Consider the following 22,165-nt stretch of genomic DNA (forward strand, 5'->3'; position numbering starts at 1 on the left):
AAAAGCAAATAAAACAATACCAAAAATGAAATGAAATGAAAATGAAAATGAAAGAATCAACTTTTCCAACGAAATGCACTGCACAAAAGGTACACACACACATACACTTGTACATATGTAGACATGTGTGGTGATCCCCGCTTTGCTCCCCCCAACACAAGTTACAGATAGAGCGAGAGAGAGAGAGAGAGAGAGTGACAGGGGAGGAGGGGGACACGTAAACAAAATGTGACCCTGCACTTCAGCAATAATAACAAAGGCCAGCAACCAACTGTGGCGTGTCAGCCACCACAATCATGTGTGTCAGTGCGTGTGTGTGTGTGTGTGTGTGTGTAAATGAGCGTGTCTGTGTGTGGCTACCTGTGGGAAACACGTTTTCATTTTCCATTGAACGCATACAGCGCCGCTTTGGACCCCAACCCTAACCTAACCCCATATTGAAGGCGACCTGAGCACAGACCCAGCTTGAAGTTTTTGGAGAGTTCAGTGTAGCTGAACCCCAAAACTGAACCCAACTGGAGCAAACAGAACTATTAAATGCATAAATTCATTCAACAAACTGCGGCAGAGTATCTATTCAAAAAAAAAGGCAACAACCCCTTTCAATACACAACTCTGTACTGACGATCGGCATGGAAAATTAAAAATATTAACGTAAGCAGAGATAAATACATGTATGATAAAAAAGGTAACGATACAAATAGGGAAATAGATATGAGGAAAAGTTCTAATAAATATGGAAAGAAATACATGAAAATGTAACATATTCACATAAGTTCAGAATATGGAATACTAGATATAAGGAAATACTATAATAGAAAAATACATATGCACATACTATATAATATTAGAAGAGTTAAAAATAAAAATGGAATCATATGATATTAACATAAAGATCAATATGGAATACTAGATAAATATAAACAGTTAAATAGAGAAATATATATAATAACAAAGAAAAATGAAATCATATAGATATATATAAATTTATATATATAATTACATCTTGATATCACAATTAAAATACATACATACATACAATATATTTATAAATATATAGTACAAATGTAGTGTGAAAAATTAAAAATAATAACAAGAGCATATGTGAAATTACTATTCATAAATATAAATAGAAAGGAATGGATATAAATGAACATAGTTACAAAATGGAATAAATAAAATTATAAATAAATTTAAATATATAAATATGCATTTGTATTTGTGTATTAACTCGCTAATCGCATACATCGAAATCTGTGTAGAATGCTTTACATTACGAATAGCAAACATTATGATATCTGTGAGTATTATCAATAATCGTAACACTTTCAAAACAAAAAGGCCTACACACTGTAGTGGACAAATCTGAAGTTATCATTGTTGACAGCATTTCCTTATCAGCCAAAGGTGAATGAAAAGAAAAAGTAGTTTGTGCTGAATGAAAAGTGATTGCAGCTTTACACGCGGAATTGAAAGTCCAAAGTTCCAATTGCAATTGGGGGCCCAAAGTCAAGTGCGTGTGTTTGCGTTTTCTCTGTGTGTGTGTGCGTGTGTGTGGTGTAAGTGTGTGCGTCAGATATCAATGCACTTATCGCACAATCAATTTTAGAACTGAATATCCCACAATGAACAATTGAAAAGCATAGAACCAAAAAAGAGAAGAGAACAGAAGACGAAAAAATCACCAAATCATCAATGATAACTGAGCAGAGAGAGAGAGAGAGAGAGAGAGAGAGAGCACGGAGTTATGCGAAGAGGGGGAACGGGGAGAGAGAAATGCCCGCATTGTGGCAGTTGGTTGCCTGCTTGTTCGCGGGGAGAAGGGAACTAAAGATGCGTGGGGGCGGGGAAGGGGGAAGGGGGGAAGGGAACAACTTCCGCTCGTCGCATCGTCAAATGCAACGCAAATTGATTGCAAGTCGCGCGCTCCACTTATGAAATAGTCTCTCTCTCTCTCTCTCTCTCTTTCTTTAATTCTCTTTCTCTCTTGGTCTCTAGTTCCCTCTGTTTCGCCGCTTAATCGCGGTAATTAAGTAAAAGACGGGTCTGTCACCCAATTGACGACGATCAGTTCCCACCCTGCACAGTGGAAACCTTTAGTCGAGCTCATTCCACTTAACATACGTTTGCTGCTGTTGGCATGCGTCACACTTAAAAACCTATAAATAATTTCCATTCCCAATTCATTGACGGTAATGTTTGAAATCATTTAAGGCTGCAAACACACACTATGGCAATTATAATTTTTATTAAAAAATCAATATCGTTTATTTACTGATTTTTGACTGTTAAAACTGAACTCTTCTCTTCTTTTGATTTAAATACACAATAGTTCAAGAAAATTATGAAATTATGATGAAATATCATCCCACTTTTTCAAAATTTTTCATGTAAATACTTCTTATATTTCTCCTTTATGTCATGGCTAATTTTTGCGGCAGTTCAAAACCTCCCGCTGTTCTTGATCAGTCACGTTTGGCGGCCTACCAAAACGTGGCTTTGACTGAACTGTGCCGGTTTCATTCAAATTTTGTTGGACTCTTTAACTCATTGAATGCGTTTGAAAACAAGATCGACAATTTCTCGCAGAGATTTCCCCTCACGACGCAGTTTGACGATCAGTTCCCTCCCTCCGGAGCAATTTTGGATGAGTGGATCGAAATACCACCAGAATTCACTGAAAAATGTAATTTAATCACTGCCGAAACGCTTGATTGGCTCAATAGATCTTCCTACCTCGTACTAATTTTAGTAATGTTTTATCAATAAATGGTTTTTTTTTAACTAATTTAAGTTTTTAAGCAGACTTTTTCTGGCCCAAAAACTAGTGTACTTTTTGTTTTTTGATTTTAATCAAAAAGTTGTTGATGGAAATAAATGAAGACTGGTTATACTTTTTCATAGATATATCGTTAATTTAAAAATATCTTCAATACAGCTATTATTATTTAACATCAAATTTGCGAGTTAAGTTTGTACGCAGACTTTTTCTGGTTAGAGTATATGTATTTATATGTATGTATGTGATAAATGCACCCATACTTTACAGTTCAAATAATATACTATCTATAGCTCAGATTACTAAAACTTCATAAAAGGAAATCAGAGTTGTGGTCTAGCTTTATTATAAGCAACTTCCAAAAACAAAGAGGTTTGCATGCTATGTATCTATGTATATTGTTTTTAGAAAGGCATTCGCATTCGTATCAGCTACCGATAATCTTATCGGCATTGGACGAGAAATCACAACAAAGATAAAGCAGACATCAATGTTCAAGCAGCGACTTTAAGACAAATGACGATCTTAAAACAATAAGGGTTCGTTTTTCGCAGGCGTGTTTACTTAGACTGTGTTTCAGTTTGTTTTTGTATGAGCTTTTACTTTTAACATTTTTTTTTTGGACTACCTAAAGCTACTACCGATAAGCTAGCAACTGAACTGATGATCGAATTCAGTTTATAACTAAGTTGTGAGATTCCATGGAATCTATGCATGATTCATATCTTGAAGAACCTATTTATGTACTCGTATTTACGTTATAAATATAGTTACTTTGCAATCACAGGGGAAGCGACTAATTGTAGCATGCACACACACACACACACACACACACTCGCATACTAATGTTGTATACATGTGTTCGTGTGCTTAATTGAGCTTTTCTAGAGTTGCAGAGTAGTTAAATGCGTTACTAGCAAAAAGTTCTATTGCATCCAAAAGTTGTGGCACGCAAATGCGTATTTATCAAGATCCTTTGCTCTTTGTGCCGTAAATACCCAATGAAGGAGCATAAAAAGGGATTATGATTCATTAGATTTGTTTCAAAGCTCATTTAAAATCGATTGCAAATTTGCCGCTTTTACACTACGCGACTGCAGTTCATGCGGATAAACGTACAAATATGTACTCATACTATATACAAATGTCTTTAGCTCTTTCAAGTTTACAGCAGAGAGAGAGAGAGGAGAGTGAGAGAGTGAGAGAGCAACGCATTGTTGCAGCTGATTTTGGAGAACGAGAGCCGAAGGCGAAGCAAAAGCAAGACAAAGAGCGGAAGGCAGCAACAGCTGACTTTGTATCTTGTGTGCTTTGACAACTCCAATTATTATCCGTTTGCAAATTGCATTTGACACTAATTTTGGCATCGATATGAATTAAATGCCAATTATTTAGCTGTGTGTGTGTGTGTGTGTTCGTAATCTACTTGTCTGCATTTCATAAATTTAAATACGAGCAATCGTCGCGCTCTTAGAAGAATGCATCCACAAGTAAGCATATAAATATGTAGAGTGCGCTCTTTATATCTTATTCAAAGCATCGACTAGTCTATACACTAAAATCGAGAGTGCATGGCGTTCGATCTGAATCTAAGCGATTACACACTTAATAATTGCATTACGTAGACATTCGTGATATGTTAAAATGTAATGAGATAAGACTAAGTGATAAGATAAACGAGGAGCCTTAACTCATTTCGTATTAGAAAGTGTATTAAGAGACCAACCCACAAGTAGATAGTTCAACCCGCGCACACACCCTCGCTGCGTCTCTCTTAACTAACACAACATATCTAAGAGAGAGCGCTGTGTGCACTAAAAGAGCAAGAGAGAGAGAGAAAGAGAGCAGCGCGCTAGCGTCGATCGTTAAAACTTGAGCGAACAGTTGCCAGTTTATTCAGTATTAATCAAGACGACGTCGTATGTGGTTGGATTCGTGTGAACGGAGAAGCTGAAATTAACTGACTTCGATATAAGAATTTTTGAGTTCTGTGTTAGTGAAAAATATATTCAATTTGTTGTTGTTGTTGTTTTTTTTTTGTGCTGTGAATAATATATATACGTATTTCTGTTGATGATGTCTAGCAGACAACATTAATATGTATATTAGTGTGATTTTGTGCGAGCAAAAATCGAAACGATGCGCAAAAGAAGAATCCGAATTCGATTCTGATGAAATGCTTTAAAGAGATGCTCCACCATTCTCCATCTCCATCAACGCGTATATGTAGATTTCATATAGAGACCGAGACCGAAGAAGACTCGTTTGCTTTGTGTTTGTAGCCTGTATCGGATCGGGACAAAATCATCGAAATTGTGAACTGAAAAACTGTAGAACGCGAGATTTGATCAAAGTTCGTAATTGAATCAATCCGGGACAAACGGAAGTGCAACTCCATTCCCCGCCGCCCACGACACACCCTGTCTGTCTGTATCCCCCCCTCTCGCCGCCCCCTGACAACACCAAAACACCCCAAAAGAAAACCTCAAAGCGAATAATAAAAGAAACAAAAGATAAACCGACGGCGTCGACGACGTCGACAATCAAACGACAGCGACAACAAAGTCGGGCGACAAAAACCCAGAAACAGAAACAGAAACAGAACCAGAAACCGAACCAGAACAACATCGGCTCATCCAAGATCATGTGGCGTTTTTTAAAGTGTCTGCTCTGGCTGCTCGTTGTGACCAAAGCTGCGGCTCAAAACAACGATGCGGAGCCCCGAGAACATTTGCAGGCATTGTTTTTGCCAAGGCATCACGGTCTTCTGCAACTTTGCACACAATCGCACGGTAAGATCTAAGTACATAATATAGACTATATAAATACACTCACTATATAATCCATCACAATATGAACGACTCTATAACACCTTCAGGGCGTTACCCCAAATGATAATGAATGTCTAGAAACTGATACTTCTTTCTGCTTGAAGACAATGAGTCAAAAGATAGAACACATTTTTTTTTTTTTCATTTTGTTATCGTCGCTTTTTTTTTGTTACTGCGACTTGCATACAACAATTACTATATAATAATTATTGTAGATTATGCTTTAAACACAACTGCAGAGTTTCTGAGAAACTTGCTTAAAGATATTCGGAATGCATTTAATAGCAATTGGAATGTGTGCGCAAAGAATTCTTATTTAAAAATATGTTTTTTGGGAAATTGTGAAGCAGAGTTTGAATTCTTCTTTGTTTAAATGAAACATACATTTTGTTTTAAAATTTATTCAAAATTCTGCTGTAGAGCTTAAAATAAATAAGGTAATGAACTATTTATTTATGATATTTCTATAGCTGAATCTAATAAACAAGATAATATGGCATACTTTTAATGAAATTGCACAGAACAAGTACACATATAATTAAACAAATACTTGATTTCTTTATGAAATAAAACATACATTTTGTTGTAGAACTGTAGAATGTACTATTTATGATATTTCTATTGAGGAATGTAATAAATAAGGCAATATAGAACATTCTTTATGAAATTGTTGACGTATAAAACAAGTACAAATGCAAGTTTATATACTGAATTTATTTATGAAACGAAACATAAATTTTGTTTTACAATTTATGTAGAATTCTTTATTAAAAAGAAATAAGTTTATGTACTATTTATGATACTTTTATTGAGGAATCTAATAAATAAAATAATACAGCACGTTTTTGTATATGTTATCTGAAGAATTTCCGCTTTGCAAATAATATTTACATTTTAATATTGTATATCCTTGAAGTATATAGATTTGTACAGAATAATAAAGTTTATTAAGAGATATTTCGTTTACGAAAAATTTCGATGATTGTTTATTTGGTTTAGGTTCGTTTGATATGCACATAAACGATAAACTAGCGAAATTAATTGATAGTTATAAAGTGGTGCGTTCTCCTTCCCCTCACAGTCCCACACACAGTAAAAGAGAGAAGGAGAGAGATGGGGGAGTGAGAGAGAGAGAGTGGAATAGACACATTAACGAAACGAAATGTTGTTAATTTGTACTTTGCGGCACACGAAACATGCTACACACAGCAGCACAATGAATGGACATGAGTACAGCGTACATACAGTGAGCACTCGCTAAGGTGAATGCCACTTATGCTAAGAATTTGGGGAAAAAAAAAGTTCTCACTCCTTATTTTTTCTTAATTTCTTGGCACTTCATCTTCAAGATGCTACAGCAAAAGTGGCTTCACTTAGATAGAGACTCATACAGTGAGCACTCGCTAAAGTGAATGCTATTTTTGCTGTAGTTACTGGCTGAAGAATATCTGAATAGTGGAAAGATGAAACGCTCCGACTCTTTGTGTTTACTGTAGTGTTCGTATTAGCGAGTGCTAACTGTTACAAATACTACTTTTGCTATAGTTACTGAGTGAAGAATATCTAAAAGTGGGATAATGAAACCCTTTCAAGCGGCGACTCTTTGTATTTACTGTGGTGATCGTCTTAGCGAGTGCTCACTGTAATCAATGCCATTTTTGCTGTAGTCACTGAGTGAAGAATGTTTGAAAATGGGATAATGAAACACTGTCAATCACCAATTCTTTGTGTTTACTGTATGGTTCGTGTTAGCGAGTGCTCACTGTGATCAATGCCACTTTTACTTTAGTCACTGACTGAAACACTCTCAAGCACCGACTCTTAGTGTTCGTGTTAGCGAGGGTTCACTGTTACCAAGATTCACGCAACAGTTGAAATGTTTGCTCGCCATCCGTTCGCTCACTTGCTGGCATCGCTTTTTGGCAACGTTTACGTTTGTTTGTGGCGATCAAAGTGGATTCGTTTGTGTAATACGAGAGAGAACAACAACAACAACAACAACAACAGACTCGGGGACTCGAATGATTCAAAATGTAAACAAACCTGTGGCCACGGAGCAATTAACAGCTACAATTGCTGAGAGCAAAAAAACAGACAGAAGCAGACACAGACACAGAAAACAGAAATAAAGAAAAAGAGATGAAAAAATAAACAACAACAAATGCGACAAAGAATCAAGCCAAGTTTCAACTCGTTCAACTGGTTATGCTAATGAATCAGGTGTGAATGAATTGCGTGTGTATGAGTGCAAGTGTGAGTGTAAGTGTGAGTGTGAGTGCACTCAGAGTGTCTGTGTGTCTGCAGTCAAAGTTGTCTAGCTTCGGTTTGCAAACTCATTTGTTTTGGGGTGGCGCTTTATTCTGACCGATTATTGTCAATCCATCTTGTTCGCTTCTCTCGCTCTCGCTGTCTCTTTCTCGCTGCTATTTCCGGAGAGCAAAAGCTAAACTGAAGTTCAAGCTAAGCACTAAGGCGTAACACCGGATGCGGGGCGTGGCAAATTGCTGTTCTGTCACCGCGATGACGTGACAAGTGCTTGGCAGATAATGTATCTTGTATCTTGTAGATGCATGGCATTTATGAACTGTAGATCACACCCACAACGCCCCCGTGCAAAGTTGACGAGAAAATCATTGGAAAATTCTTGAAACAGTTTTCCAAACACATTTTACGTGTGCCCAATTCTCGAATTTGTTAGCGAGACATAAACACACACATTCAAGTGCGGCAATCCAGAGAGAGAGAGAATGTGGGGAGAAAGAAAGAGAGAGAGAGAGAGAGAGAGAGAGAGAGAGAGATAGAGAGCGAGTGTGTGCTCTGCGTGTTTGTTTTGAGAAACGACTGCTTAAATGCCATTCAAATGGATACTAAAACTACTTAAAGCAAATGGGAAATGGAAAATGGGCACTAAAAATCCATCAAGTGGCAAACGATGTTCGTTCTCTATCTATCTGTCTCTCTCTCTCTCGCTCTGGCTCACATGTGGCATATGCCACACGGCAGGAGGTGCACTTGGAGGCCACTCAGAGTGCGCCTCACATCCATTTGCGACACATATTTGCATTCAGCTCTCGCAGAGGTTTTTCCCTGGAAACAACGAGTAGCGCACATAAAATGCGTTTGATACTCAAATGCAATTAAATAGATTCTTAATGACGTCTCTCCCCCCTCTCTCTCTCTCTCTCTCTGACTATCTTTATCTAATATCCGTTCCAAAGTAGCGCGCTTTTATGGCTAAAAATAACCTGCCAGAAAAATTCATGAATCGATCATTAATTGCTCATCAAGGTTGACGCACTGTCCGATCTTATCATAAATATATGTACTTATAATATGTACACTTATTTTCTTAACTTGCATTCGCATGATAAATGTGGTGAAATTCAATAAGAATGCAACAAATAGCAATCGTAAAGAAAAGAAGTAAGATTGTAATCAAAGTTGTCATTCTAGTTCTAAGAAAACAAAAAAATTTGTGTATAAAAGAAATAAAGACGACGCAGTAAAAACATATTAAAAAGAAAAACTAGCTGAGAATGAAGTAGATGAAATAAGTAGTCACATATTAAATCGAAAAAATGACAAAGGTGTGATTAGATTAGATAAAAGATCAGGTGATATATAATATGATACAAATATTTTCTGAAAGAAGTATTAGTAAGATAATCTTTTGAAGAACTTTAGATTGCCAAGGATGATTGTTGTAATGATATACTCGTATTTGACAGAAGAACTAACTATTTCAAAGAAATCACGACAAAGAAGTTATGAGATATTAGATGAGTAATAAACAACAGAATTAAAAGAGTTTAATACTGATATATAGATAGATATGACATCATGATTTCAAAGAAATCAGGAGTAAGTAGAAAGAAGAAGATACTTGATAGAAAAACTTCAGATAGTGAAGAAATCTTTATGAATGAATAATAACATATTTGATAGAAGACACATTTCAGATTGAAAAGAAATTAGAACAAAGAGGTAATGAAATATTAGAAGAACTTTTTATTCCAAAGCAAAGTAGTGAAATTTTAAAAAGAATAATTTCAGATTATTATTAAATCGCGTAACGGAGTAATGAGATATTTGATAGAAGAACTTTCGATAGTGAAGAAATCGGCTCAAATGTGCGATAACAGATAGATGAACTTGCAATTTCAAAGAAATCGAAACAAATATATTAGATAGCAGAACTTGCGCTTATCTCAAGGCGTATTAGTCACGAGAGCTGTCAAAGGTGTTTTCCTATGCGATCGCGTGAGTAATCTGTTATCGCCATGAACGTCGGATTATATTACGCAGTATATGGGAATAAAAAGGTACGCCTAAGATTGTGGGCATTGCACTCACAGATACAGCAACGTACTATAAGTGTGTGTGTTCAACTGTGTCACGTACGTTGAGAATTGTATCTGCGAGATACGTGCACGTGAGAAAAGATTCGAGTGGGCCGCTTGCTGTTTTCTTTGTTGCGGAAAATCCTGGTCGAGCATGCTGCCTCCATATGTGAAAGTCAACGTCGACGATGACGACGACGACGACGAGTTGTGTGTTAAAGTCGAGACCAACTGTGAGTTAGTCTAAGAGATCTATCCGTAAATGGCGAAATGGAAATAGATAAAGATATTCTCACCATGTGCCACAGATTCTTTTGCCTGCTTTTTTTCAGTTTTGTTTTTTTTTTCTCTCCGTCAAACAAGCAAAATACACATCATAATTTATTTTTAATTGGATTTTGTTTTTCGGTGTGTGTGTGTGTGTGTTTTTGGCTTATTTATTATCTATCTGAGAGCATATTTTACACGCTGTTGTTTGTCACTTTCCCAAGCGCTATTTCCGCTTTTCCGCCTAGACTAAAAGTCCACTAAAAATAAACTCGCTCGTTGGCAACTCGGAAAAACTCTGTGTGCCGGAAAATGGGCATCATCGATCGAATAAAGGGGGCCATTGGAGAAGGAGGGCGGGCGGGCGAGGGAGGGAGGAAAAGTGCATTGCTGCGCAGGAAAAGCACGCATGGAAAACGCCCATCAGGCGCAGCCATCTAAATTTAGCATCTCTCAGCCATTATGTGTACTACAAGTGGCCATATATACTCTACTCGAGCATAACTCTCTCTCTCTACATAGCTCTATTCGAAATTGTATTCGTATCCGTATCGGTATCCATATCCATATCTGTATCTGTATCTGTATCTACTGAAGCTGTATCTGTATCTGTATCTGTGTGTGTATCTACATATAGCTGTCGCGCTGTATCCGCATCTTCTTATGCGTGGCAGCTACTTTCTATATAGTTTATAGTCTCTCGATTTGTCAGAGTTTCGGGCGGAAAGTTCATCAAGCGTTGCCTGCCAGCCGAGTGCGCTTGCACCCTGTAATTATGATGTGGCTAGCTGAGGGGTATTTGCAACTACAATGTTATATTTATAGCCTCGCTTTTAGACACGCTTCGTTTACTCTTTCTTTTTGTATACCCTGTAAATTGGCTAAAAACACTTTCGGGTGTTTAAGCGGCAACGAATTTTATTTTAATTTTTTGTCTCTTATTTTTTGGTATAGTCTTTAATGTAATTGAAGTTTAATTGTGTGTTTTATCGAACGAATTTTGGAAACTGGTTTGTATTTTTATACCCGCTACCCATAGGGTAGAAGGGTATTATAACTTTGTGCCGACAGGAAATGTATGTAACATGTAGAAGAAGGCATCTCCGACCATATAAAGTATATATATTCTTGATCAGCGTCAACAGCCGAGACGATCTATCCACGTCCGTCTGTCTGTCTGTCCGTATGAACACCCAGATCTCAGAGAGATAGAGCTATGATTTTTCGACAGCATTTGTTATGTTTTGCACGCAGATCAAGTTTGTTTCAAATTTTTACCACGCCCCCTTCCGCCCCTGCAAATCAGAAAAATCGAATAACAAGCGTAATTTTGAAGCTAGAGTTATTTTTGGTATATACAGTAATAACTATAGTAGTTATGACTCCTGAAAATTTGGTTGCGATCAGATAAAAACTGTCGAAGTTATTAAAGAAATACTATACCACATATACCATTCGGCATATTATCAGTATTTTTGCAGTATATTTGGTATATTTTGAGAACAATACCGCAAAATATATTGCTTTTATTCAAAATGTGTAGCGGGTATCTCACAGTCGAGTACACTCGACTGTAGTTTTCTTACTTGTTCATAATAATATTTCATATTTTGCTTATTTTCGAATTCTTATCTAATTTTGAAATGTTTCAAGCAATAAATTATTAGGTATATCTTTTTATGAGTACTCCCTCTTTATGCATTGCATCAGGTGTTTTTTTTTTTTAGAAATATATACTTTGTAACACTTAACATATGACTTCGATTCGTCACTGCTTATGAGCTGCTTGACACGTAGTTCCTATTGTTTGCAATTGTCTCTTCCTTATTGTATACCCTGTGCTTGACATATACTGCAAATGCGGTATGCTAGTTGGCAAAGATAAGCCAAGCTATTCAATTAAATTCCAGGGAATTATTATTAATACGTGCTAATAAATTGAATACAAAGTTTTTAATAATACAAACATATTTCCTTTCTTTAGTCGTATTTATTTTATACTCAAATTATTTACTAAATTTTACGTATCCCATAAAGTACAAGGTATCTTTCCGATATAGCAATGTAAATTTTGCTCTTTATTTGTTATTCTTTTTTGGCATTTGATAAATTCATGCGTCATTGGCATGGTGAGATGGGGACTTTGAGTGAGCAGTGAAAAGAGGGCACAACGAGTGGAGAAGTAAGAAGGGAATGGGGGTTGAGAAGGGGAGAGCCAGAAGACAGACAAATAACAAGCGAATTAAACAAAAAGGAAAGAAAGAAACGTAATTGAGATTTCCTCTTTAGCCAAAGAGCGAGAACGCAGAGAAAACTGGAGCAAATTGAAAGAAATTGCGCCCAATGCGTCGACGTCGCTGTCGATGTCGACGTTAACGTTGACGTTGCAGTCGACGTCGCTGTTGGCGTGTGTTAAAGAGGCAATTGCAAACTGATGGATGGATGCACAGCATTGCAAGTGACAGCGAAGTGGTGCGAGAAGAAGAAGAAGCACAAGATAACGAAGAAAAAGGGGGAAGGGAGGGAAGGAAGAAAAAGCAGACAGCACAATAATAATAAACAGCAAATGTCTGAAATCTCTGCAGAATGCTGCGAGCATAAGCAAACGGTTGATGGAGGGACGGCACAAGCGACGCGGGAGGTGAAAGGGGGGTGGGGAGGGGCGATGCGTCTCAACAAGTGCGCCACCAGAGGCGGATGAACGGCGACAACAACGATTTGAAATTGTCACAGCTGCGCCCAGACTTCACTTTACTTCAGTGAAGCATTGAACTCCAGCCTAGAGATGAGCGCGTGATCGAAACCGATAACGATTACCGATAACTGCACTTGACAGCGTTGAAAAATATATGTCAATAAATACCTGAAACTAAAAAATTAAATTGGGGAATTCAAGCAAACAAATTTAGTAGAAGAAAATAAAACAATTTTATATATTCTACTTAAAAACAAAACACTTTTACTTCGCGAGTATTTAGTCTGCTGTAAATATTGTAGAAATCTTTTTTATTTTTTCTCATTTCAAGCTTTTATTTATATATCGATGCATTATCGCGAAATTATCGTCTGTGTATACGATAATTTTTGCAAGTGTGATGTTTTGTGACAAGCTTGTTATAAAGTTACTCACGTAATATGTAATATATAATAATATATATACACACGATAGTTGAACTGCATTTATATAAGATTTGAGCAGAAGAAAGAAAATTGTACAACATGCAATACTTTAGCTGAAATGCATCGATATAAAAAGTATAGGAAATATAGATTTGTTTGAGCATATCATATAAATAAATAAATAAATAATTCAAAGTGTTTCACAATGATAATGATCTTAGTAGTGTTCGATTATCTAGAGTTTGTCTTTTTTTTTTGTGACATCAGCTCATCTCTAGACTGTTGACTGGCGAGTGGCGACAATTGACCAGGTGGCCACCCGACACAATTGGTTGTCAACTCCCCCCACTTTTGTGGCCCAAATATGGTGGCAAGTTGTTGTTGTTGTTGTTGTTGCTGCTACTATTGTCGCTTGATTCATGACAATTATGCGGAAACCAAGCAGACACACGTACAAGCCACACACACACACACACACGCACGCATTACATAGACTTCCCCCACTTCCCCCACAGAGCGATTTCACTTTAGAGTACATAAGCATTTAAGTGCACATACACCCGAAGATTATATAATAGCTGACAACTGGCTACTGGCTACTGGCAACTGGCATTGCAATAGCAATTGCAATTACAATTGCACTTGAACCCAACAGCAACTGTCGCTGATCGCCGCCGATCAGAGAACTATGCTAAGTTCAATTAAAGGCAGAAGCTACAACAACAGCAACAACAACAACAACAGCAGCAACTCATTCATCAATTTCATTTTTATTGATGCCTGTGTTTTACGCTCACAGTTCAACAACTGTCTGTTAATGTGCTGTTAAGCAAAAACAGTTTTACATCAGCTAAATATTTTGCTTTAAATAAATGTAGAAATTATAAATTAAATTACTTTTAATTAAAGAAACACAACTGTAAGAGAAGGTAGCTCAATATGTCTGTTATTGCAGTCAACTGTTATTGTCAATAACATTTGTATGTTAAAAATTGTATAACATTTGTGGAGCTGTTACTTAATAGCGAGATTTTTAAGAACTGTTAAGAACTGTCTGTTAATGCAGTCAAATTCGCTGGATCTGTTAAGCAAAATGCAATATAATCCTTTGAATTTTAAACAAATTAAGATTAAATTACATTTATTGAAGTATTTTAATGTAATAATAGGAAAAACAGAAAGATCAATTTTATTTGCAGTCAAATGATTTTGCCAACAACATTTGTATGTTAGAAATTTAATAACATTTCAGCAGCTGTTACTTTAACAGATGTTTGTTAATGCTCTGACTTTTACAGGGTCAAATTCAGTAAAATTTGTTGCTCAATGTGTTAAATTTATCTTTTAAACAAATTTAAGATTAAATTACAAATATTTCACAAATATTTTTATTGTGTAATTTAATTCAATAATAAGGCAGACAGAAAGATAAATTGTAATTGCAGTCAACTGTTAATGAATAACATTAGAGCAACTGTTACTTTACTAGCGACTCTCTGTTAAACAGTCTGTGATTAGCAAAACGATCAGTTTAACGTCGTTTTTTACTCTGATGTCATCTCTTTAAAACAAGATCAATGTGCTTTAATTTAAGCGCTGTGAACAACGCGCTCGATACTTGGTTATTAATAAAGCACAACTAAAAGAGCCTCTCTTTTATCATTAGTCAGCTCGGTAAATTGTATTGCACAATTGCAATTGCAGAACAGGTATATATAAAGTATATATACTGTATATGTAATTATATACACATGTATTTATGTATGAAGTTGAAGCAGATGATCATTAAGAACACACAACAAGAGCAACAAGAGTTCCTGTTGTTGAGTTGTTGCTGCTGCTGTTGTTGTTGTTGTTGTTGTTGTCACCCTAGGCACTTGCAAGTCAAACTATTTTCTTTTAATTTAATGAGAAAATTGCTCGCACAACACCAGCAACAAACAATGCCACCAACTGGGGGGCTGGAGCAATGAACGTTGCGGTCAACTTGCCGTTGTCTGCAGCAGCAACAGCAGCAGTAGCAACAATTGTTGTTGTTGTTGTTAGTGTCGCGACGAGAGACATTTAAAAATAATACCAAGCGACCAGCGAGAAATGTAAGTCAAGCGTCACAGCAACAACAGCTGAAAGAGAGCGAGTGAGTAGAAGATGGAGAAGAGGAGGAAGAAGAAACCGCCACAATGCGTAAAGCGATGGCGTTGATGATGAAGTTGTTGCCTCCTTTGTTGTCGCTTCAATACCCGGTTTTCCATGCAATAAAAGGGCATAACAAGTGTGTGTGCACCAGGCTGCATAATATCCGCAATCTGTCTGTCAAATAGCAAGTGGTGAATCTAATAATTAAGTATTTAATTTTGGCAGAAAAGAGTTGATCGAATAACAAGTCTAACAAATTCTACAATATCTGTCTGCCAGTCTGTCAGCTCGCTTAAATAACAATATCTCAGGCAGTCTAAGAAATAGAGCCAATAATAATTTAGAATTATATTAATACAAATATTACCCAGCTCAAGTTGGGTTTAGAATTCCTCTTTCTACGCAACAAATAGCAAAAGTCGATTGAAGTTAATTTCGAATTTTGATAATACAGCGCATAGCATACTTTGTTGAATTTAGTAATCCTATAATAGTAATTTCGTAATTTATAATAATAAAAGCAATAGTTACATCATTCTTATTAACATTAATTTATTTCAATTTTAATGCATCAATATTTCCAAATATATTATTATTCAACTTTAATTTAAGCTCAAATTGACAACTCATGATCTACGTTCAGAATGTTCCATATATTTCCAATGAGCAGTTCCAAAATAAAACTAATTTGTTCAAGAAAATTTCTGTGAATTAGAAATTGTCGTTTGAACCCAATTTATATGAATCTTAAGAATCTTAAAAGCCAAAGCTAATAAGTTTCTTAACATAATTTATATACTACGCAACTGAAGCTCGCATTAAAAACATTATTTTATATTAATAAATAAGAAGTGTGCAAATTTAAGAAATATATATTTGATTTTTGGTTAACGGGTATTTCTCAAGTCGAGCACACATCCCACACCCCATGCAACAGCTGAACTCTTGTCTGATTTTCTTCTTTCTTCTTCTGCCTATCTCGTCCACAGCTATCGAACGTATGGAACAGCACGTATAAGGTGCCATCGAACATCGCCGCCATGGAGGTGCAGCTGAAGCATGACACACAATTCGAGCTGCAAGGCGGTCTCTTTCGCAACAATCGTGTCAATCGGTTTGTGGTGAAGGGCGCCAGTAAGGACACCGATCAGGTGGAGTTGTCCCACAATGCGTTTCGCAACAACCTCGCCGGCTTGCCGGACATTCAGATAATCGGTGTGGGCAACGTCTTTATGCGCGAACATGCCTTCACAGGTGAGTTGAGACTACTGGAAACACTGCAGATAATGACACTGATACTGAAAAGAAAGCTTTGAAAAGCTCTTTGAATTGTCAAGAATAAAAAAGCCCATCTTAATGTAGAACAATTCATTTTGAAATCGATTTGCTCTTGTTTTGCATTCAAGTTGCTGCGCTAAAAATAATACAGCACTATAACATGCTATATTTATAAATGAATATGATTCAAAACCACACCCAATGCCAAAGCATTCAACGAATGCTTTAAATAAGCTAGAAACATTGTCAGCAAAAGCACATTAAAGTTTCTTTGAAAAAAAGCCGTAGTAAATCAAAGTAAATGGTTCACAATTAAGTTTTACCTTAAAAAGCACATTAAGAACTTTAAAAGCTCGTATGTTGACAAAGCAAGCTTTGCAAGCACATGAATGAACTTAAATGAACAAGAAACTAGCTAACTAACAATTTATTTACTGCACTTGCAGGTGGCGAGATCAAACTACTTGTGGAGGACAGCGGACAGGCCATTGTGTTCCCGAATGCCTTTGTCAACATGAATATGTCGTGCAATTTTACGAAAATCAAGAACCTGGATATCAGGGAGAAAGCTTTCCATCCCAGCACAAATCGCAGCACGCAGGCCAATGTAAATGTGAGTAGCTAGAAACGATATTTCCGAATCATATTCACAACACTAAACGAAATGCATTTCATTTTTAGCTGCATATTCAGCAATCGCACATTGATCACATCAATAGTTTCGACGTCTCGATGAATAAAATTGTGTTTGTCGATTCCACCATTGGAGTTATTCAGCGCAGCGCCTTCAATGTGACCAATGTCAAGGAACTATTCTATGAGAACTGCACCATCGGAAGGATCGAGGCGTTCGCTTTCACTGAAAGATTGCACAGCGAGCATATATCGATCACCGGCTCACGAATCGGCACCATCGAAAGTGAAGCGATCAGCGGCAGTGGCATTTCAAACTTTACACTCAGGCAGAATGTGTAAGTGAAGATCAAACGATCGAAGGATGCAACAACGTAAACGTAGTTTCAAAGATCAGAAGCAGTTTGACAACGGAAAAAAAAGCGTAGATATGATGTTGATAAATAGATTGCAGACTGCTCACTTAACGTATTAGAAACTTTAAATTACATATAATTGTTGCATTATCGAATGCATTGAGTAGAAAGTTATGTAGAAAACATTTCAATTTATAGATTTTGTAGTAGATCGATAGATAAAAGTCTGATTTATAATCGACAAATTGATTGAAGAGCAATTGTTGAATTCAGCGATCGCTCAAAGATCAATGCAGATTAATTCTAGCATCATCTAATAGATTGTGTAAGGAAATATGTATCAAGTATGTGAACTGAAGGATTTTATAAGAGATCGATAAATCGACTGATCAATGAATGTAGAAAATAATCGAGGTTGATTAAATGTTGCATTTTCGAATTGATTTATGAAGGAATAGAATTTAATCTGCAATTATTAATGTATCATAATGCAGATTAACTGTTGAAGATTAGATCAATAGATCGATAGACTGATCAATGAATATTTGAGGCAGTCGGTGCATCATCTGTCAAATTTACTTAACAATTGTGTATGAAATACATTTATACTAAGCATCCTTTTCTCTCCCCCTTTGCAGTATCGAAACGATCGAGGAGTCGGCCATCCAGGTGTACAGCGTATACATGTTCATCGAGCGCAATACGATCACGAATCTGGGCACCAACTGGCTGCGCAATCCGCGTGGCGAGATGGTGGCCATCGAGGAGAATCGCTTCGCCAGCTTTGCACCCATTCAGCTGGAGCAATCGAATCGCATCAACTGCAGTTTCGCCAACAATCACCTCGGCGATCCGAAGCCGGGCAGCCTCAACATCAGCAACTGTGAGATGCGTGCCATGACCGTCGATCGTTTCTGCGACTGTGGCGGCAATCAACAATGGCTGGCCACACTCACCGAGCACGATATCAGCTCCGAGATGTATTGCCAGCTGTCGCCAAGTTTGAGCAAATGCTTCAATGCCAGCACGGTGCATTTGCGTCGCTACGAGCACGAGGCATGTGGCAGCGACAACGATCGCAAGCTGCAGTGCGTCGATGGCAGCAAACTGGAGTGGTACAACGGTGGCTATGTGACCAAGGAGGAGCGCGAACAGCAACAACGAGGCACCACCAACACCAGAATCATTTCCATTAGCCTCGCCATTATCGGCGTCATCGCCTCGATAATCTTCATGGGGGCGTTCGTTTGGATGAAGTGCCGAAAGCAGCGGCAACAGCAAATGTGTCACTTCAGCTCTGAGGAATGTGTGGTGCTGATGCGCGATGCGGGTCCCAAAATGAGGAGCTATTATGAGAAGTTGACCAGCAATAAGCTGACGAGCGAACAGTGCGTTAACATCATCAATCAGGTGACCAGTCAGCACTTCGAACGCATCACGCTCTCGGCCAATCAGGTGCTCGATCGCCACATGCAAACGATGCATTCCAGAAGCGATATGGGCGCCAGCGCCTTGCTGACCCTTCCCAGTGCACCCAGCGATTACAGTGGTGGCGATGAGCACGACGAGCGTGTGGATATCGAGAACATTTACACCGAGGTCCCGGACTATTCATCGCCACAGGATTTGCTCGATGCTCAGGATAATTTCTACTCGGAGCCGAATCATTTTGTTGGTGGTAAGTAGTCGAGGTGTTGAAATTGGAAGCTGTTGCCCCAACCCCCCCAACCCACAACTATCGAAAAGTAGAGTATGCGAAAAATGGGACTAATTGTATTGTATGTGGATTGTAACTAATTGAAACTACCTTTATTTTACCTGTACTTAAAGATCAATATTATATTATAAATTATTGAAACACGCGGCACGAGCAACACACACTCACACAAACACACGATCCACACACCAACACACGATCCACATGCGATCCACACACACAAAACACATGATACCAATTAAAATTGCAATAACACGATCCATATGTGATCAACACACGTACACGAAAACAATTAAAATTGTAATAACACGATCCACACACACTCACACAAATATACACACACACACAGCGGTACTAAGGCAACGCACACAGTTAAACATATGCGGAACGCATATAACAACCAACAAAAAAAGGTATATAAAATTCTGGTCTTAACTTTCGACTTGTATTCTAATTGTAACTGTAATTGTCGTAGCTCTATCTCTCTCTCTTTTTCTCGTACACTCTCTGCAGCTGGCAGCGTTGCCAGACTGTCGAAAGTTTTAGATATTCTCTAGTCGGTGGTTGGTACACTTTCCCTCTCTCTCTCTCTCACTCCTTCTCATCATATTCTTTTACCATCTATCTAATTGCAATTTCTTTACGGAACCTTCACAGATGGCCATGCAAATGATATGCCACCGCCCGCCTATGCACCGCCATTCCAGCAACCGCCACCGCCCTCGATGCATCGCCAGCATCCACATCATCCCACACATCATTATCAACTGCCGTCCACAAGCAGCAGCAGCCAGAGACGCGGCCACGAGCAGCTGCCCGATGTGCTGCAGCCATCGACTGACAATTGTGGTGCTATCTATGCCCAGCCCGTGTTGCGCTTGACGCCCAACTCGGCGCCCATCAACGTATCGCCCGCTTCAAAATCCGCAGCGTTGCCACATGGTGCGAAGAACACTCAACAGAGTCATGTGCGCGAACTGCGTCAGAATCTGGAGGCGATGCCACAATTCCATCCCAATCAACTGACCTCGAGTCGCACACAAAACCAGCTGCAATCGCGTTTCGCCAGCACGCCGCGTCGCCAACATCCCAGTGGCAACGCCAGCAGTGGCAACACTCTCAACAGAAGCTACGAGTGTCTCGACGGTGCGGCCAGCATGGCTGCCATGGAACTGATGGATATGCGAGGAGCAACTGCCTTGCCACCGGACTCGGGCTCTGATCATTCCGGTGGCAGCGATGAGACTGTTAAAATCGATGACGTCATCGAGTATGCTGACGCCGAGAACTGTGCGATGCTAGCCGGCAAAGCAGCGACGCGTTCAGCGACAGCGACACAAACATCGAAAAATATGTGATACACGTTAGATAAAATACACACACACACACTCACACACTACCCATACACACAGAACACAACACAACACAATACGAAACAATCACAAGGACATATGCATATACATATATCTATATATAACTCTAAACTTAAACGTATACTGTATAACTTTAAACCCGCTATCCGTTCGAGCAACATCGACAGACAGACAGAGGGACGGACAGAAAACAACATAATCAAGCCCATCCGTCTGTCTGTCTGTCCGTTCGTATTCAGGGCCAGATCTCAGTGACTACGCGAGCTAGCACCATCAAATTTGGTAGAAGGAATCTCCTGAATTTGTCACACCTCATTCAACAATTTGATTGTGGTTCTTCTTAGCGGATAGCGTGCAGTCGAGCACACTCGACTATGACTTTCTCTTACTTGTTTTTTCGCTGTAAATATGCTTTTCATTATATCCCCATTACAAATGGGGTTGATTTACTCATTGCTATATCCTGCATCGATTAATTGTGGGACGAAGCTTAATTGTATGGTTTTTGAAGGAACTTGACACATTTTGACCACGATCGCAATGAAAACCCTAGCTTTATAACTTATTCATAAATACATTTTTTTTTTGTTATATATACATAGAGATTATGCACATAAAAAAAAAAAAAAAACGAAGAACAAAAAATTAAAAAAAAAACCATACAAAGACAAAAATCAAAGCTTGTATTATACTTGAATTCTATCGTCTTGTGACTGACTCATCGATCGAGCCACTTGCAATATGGTCTTGCACATTTGCCTCAGTTGCATAAACAAAAGTGGCATCGCGTGTGGCATATTAATAACATGCGCTAATATGTCTTTGCAAGTCAGTTTTCACAGTGCAGCTACTAGGAAAGGAGGAGGGGTGGGCAGCATGCTAATGCTTGGATATAATAGACGTTTCTATACTATATAGTATTGCATTTAAAAATGTTGAATAACTTGATTTGCGCGAGCGCCAAGATAAGTGCATTTTCCACATTTATACCCAGTGATTTGAAGCAATTACAACTGCAGTTATGCCATGTATATTTTTGGTTGATCTGTGTCCGTCTGTCTGTCTGTCCGTTCATTTGAACACCTATTTCTCAACAACTACAATAAATAGACGCATTCGACTTTTAGCAATTATTTCTGTACATCGCTTGAATTTCTCTTATAATTCCTTTCAACTCCTAAAAAATAATTAAACGTTTTATTTTCTAGCTAAGCAGACAATCCCAAGTGTGTCACTCAAAATTAATGTTCCCAATTTCCTTAATCTGAAACCACAAAAAATGTTAAGACATTAGGTGAGGATGATTTTCTGTAGAGCAATAAAAGGCGAAGGGTC

The 22,165-nt window shown here is 38.0% G+C and overlaps 2 protein-coding genes across 3 annotated transcripts in view; one reads left to right on the top strand and one right to left on the bottom strand.

The window, feature by feature from the left end:
• The window catches only part of LOC133848630 (E3 ubiquitin-protein ligase highwire), a 63,598-nt gene that overhangs the window by 14,211 nt on the left and 27,222 nt on the right, over positions 1-22,165 (bottom strand).
• Positions 4,698-21,425, top strand: LOC133848631 (uncharacterized). 2 transcript variants are annotated; one of them, XM_062284269.1, is made up of 6 exons: positions 4,698-5,571; positions 16,463-16,727; positions 17,198-17,364; positions 17,433-17,722; positions 18,379-19,418; positions 19,571-19,887. In XM_062284269.1, exons 1-6 carry the CDS (start codon positions 5,491-5,493, stop codon positions 19,594-19,596), a joined length of 1,869 nt encoding a protein of 622 aa, XP_062140253.1. In that variant the 5' UTR covers positions 4,698-5,490; the 3' UTR covers positions 19,597-19,887. The 2 variants fall into 2 exon arrangements, with proteins under 2 accessions (XP_062140253.1, XP_062140252.1); XM_062284268.1 differs by lacking the exon at positions 19,571-19,887 and adding an exon at positions 20,115-21,425 and having other exon boundaries at positions 4,699-5,571.

This window comes from Drosophila sulfurigaster, chromosome X (assembly GCF_023558435.1).
Source record: "Drosophila sulfurigaster albostrigata strain 15112-1811.04 chromosome X, ASM2355843v2, whole genome shotgun sequence".
Lineage (NCBI taxonomy): Eukaryota > Metazoa > Arthropoda > Insecta > Diptera > Drosophilidae > Drosophila > Drosophila sulfurigaster.

Bases quoted from the DNA above. Each gene is read 5' to 3' on its own strand.
- LOC133848631 (XM_062284268.1), top strand. From the start codon at position 5,491: ATGCGGAGCCCCGAGAACATTTGCAGGCATTGTTTTTGCCAAGGCATC. The intron at 16,728-17,197 runs GTGAGTTGAGAC...CTGCACTTGCAG, and splicing joins GCGCGAACATGCCTTCACAG to GTGGCGAGATCAAACTACTT. The intron at 17,723-18,378 runs GTAAGTGAAGAT...CCCCCTTTGCAG, and splicing joins TTTACACTCAGGCAGAATGT to TATCGAAACGATCGAGGAGT.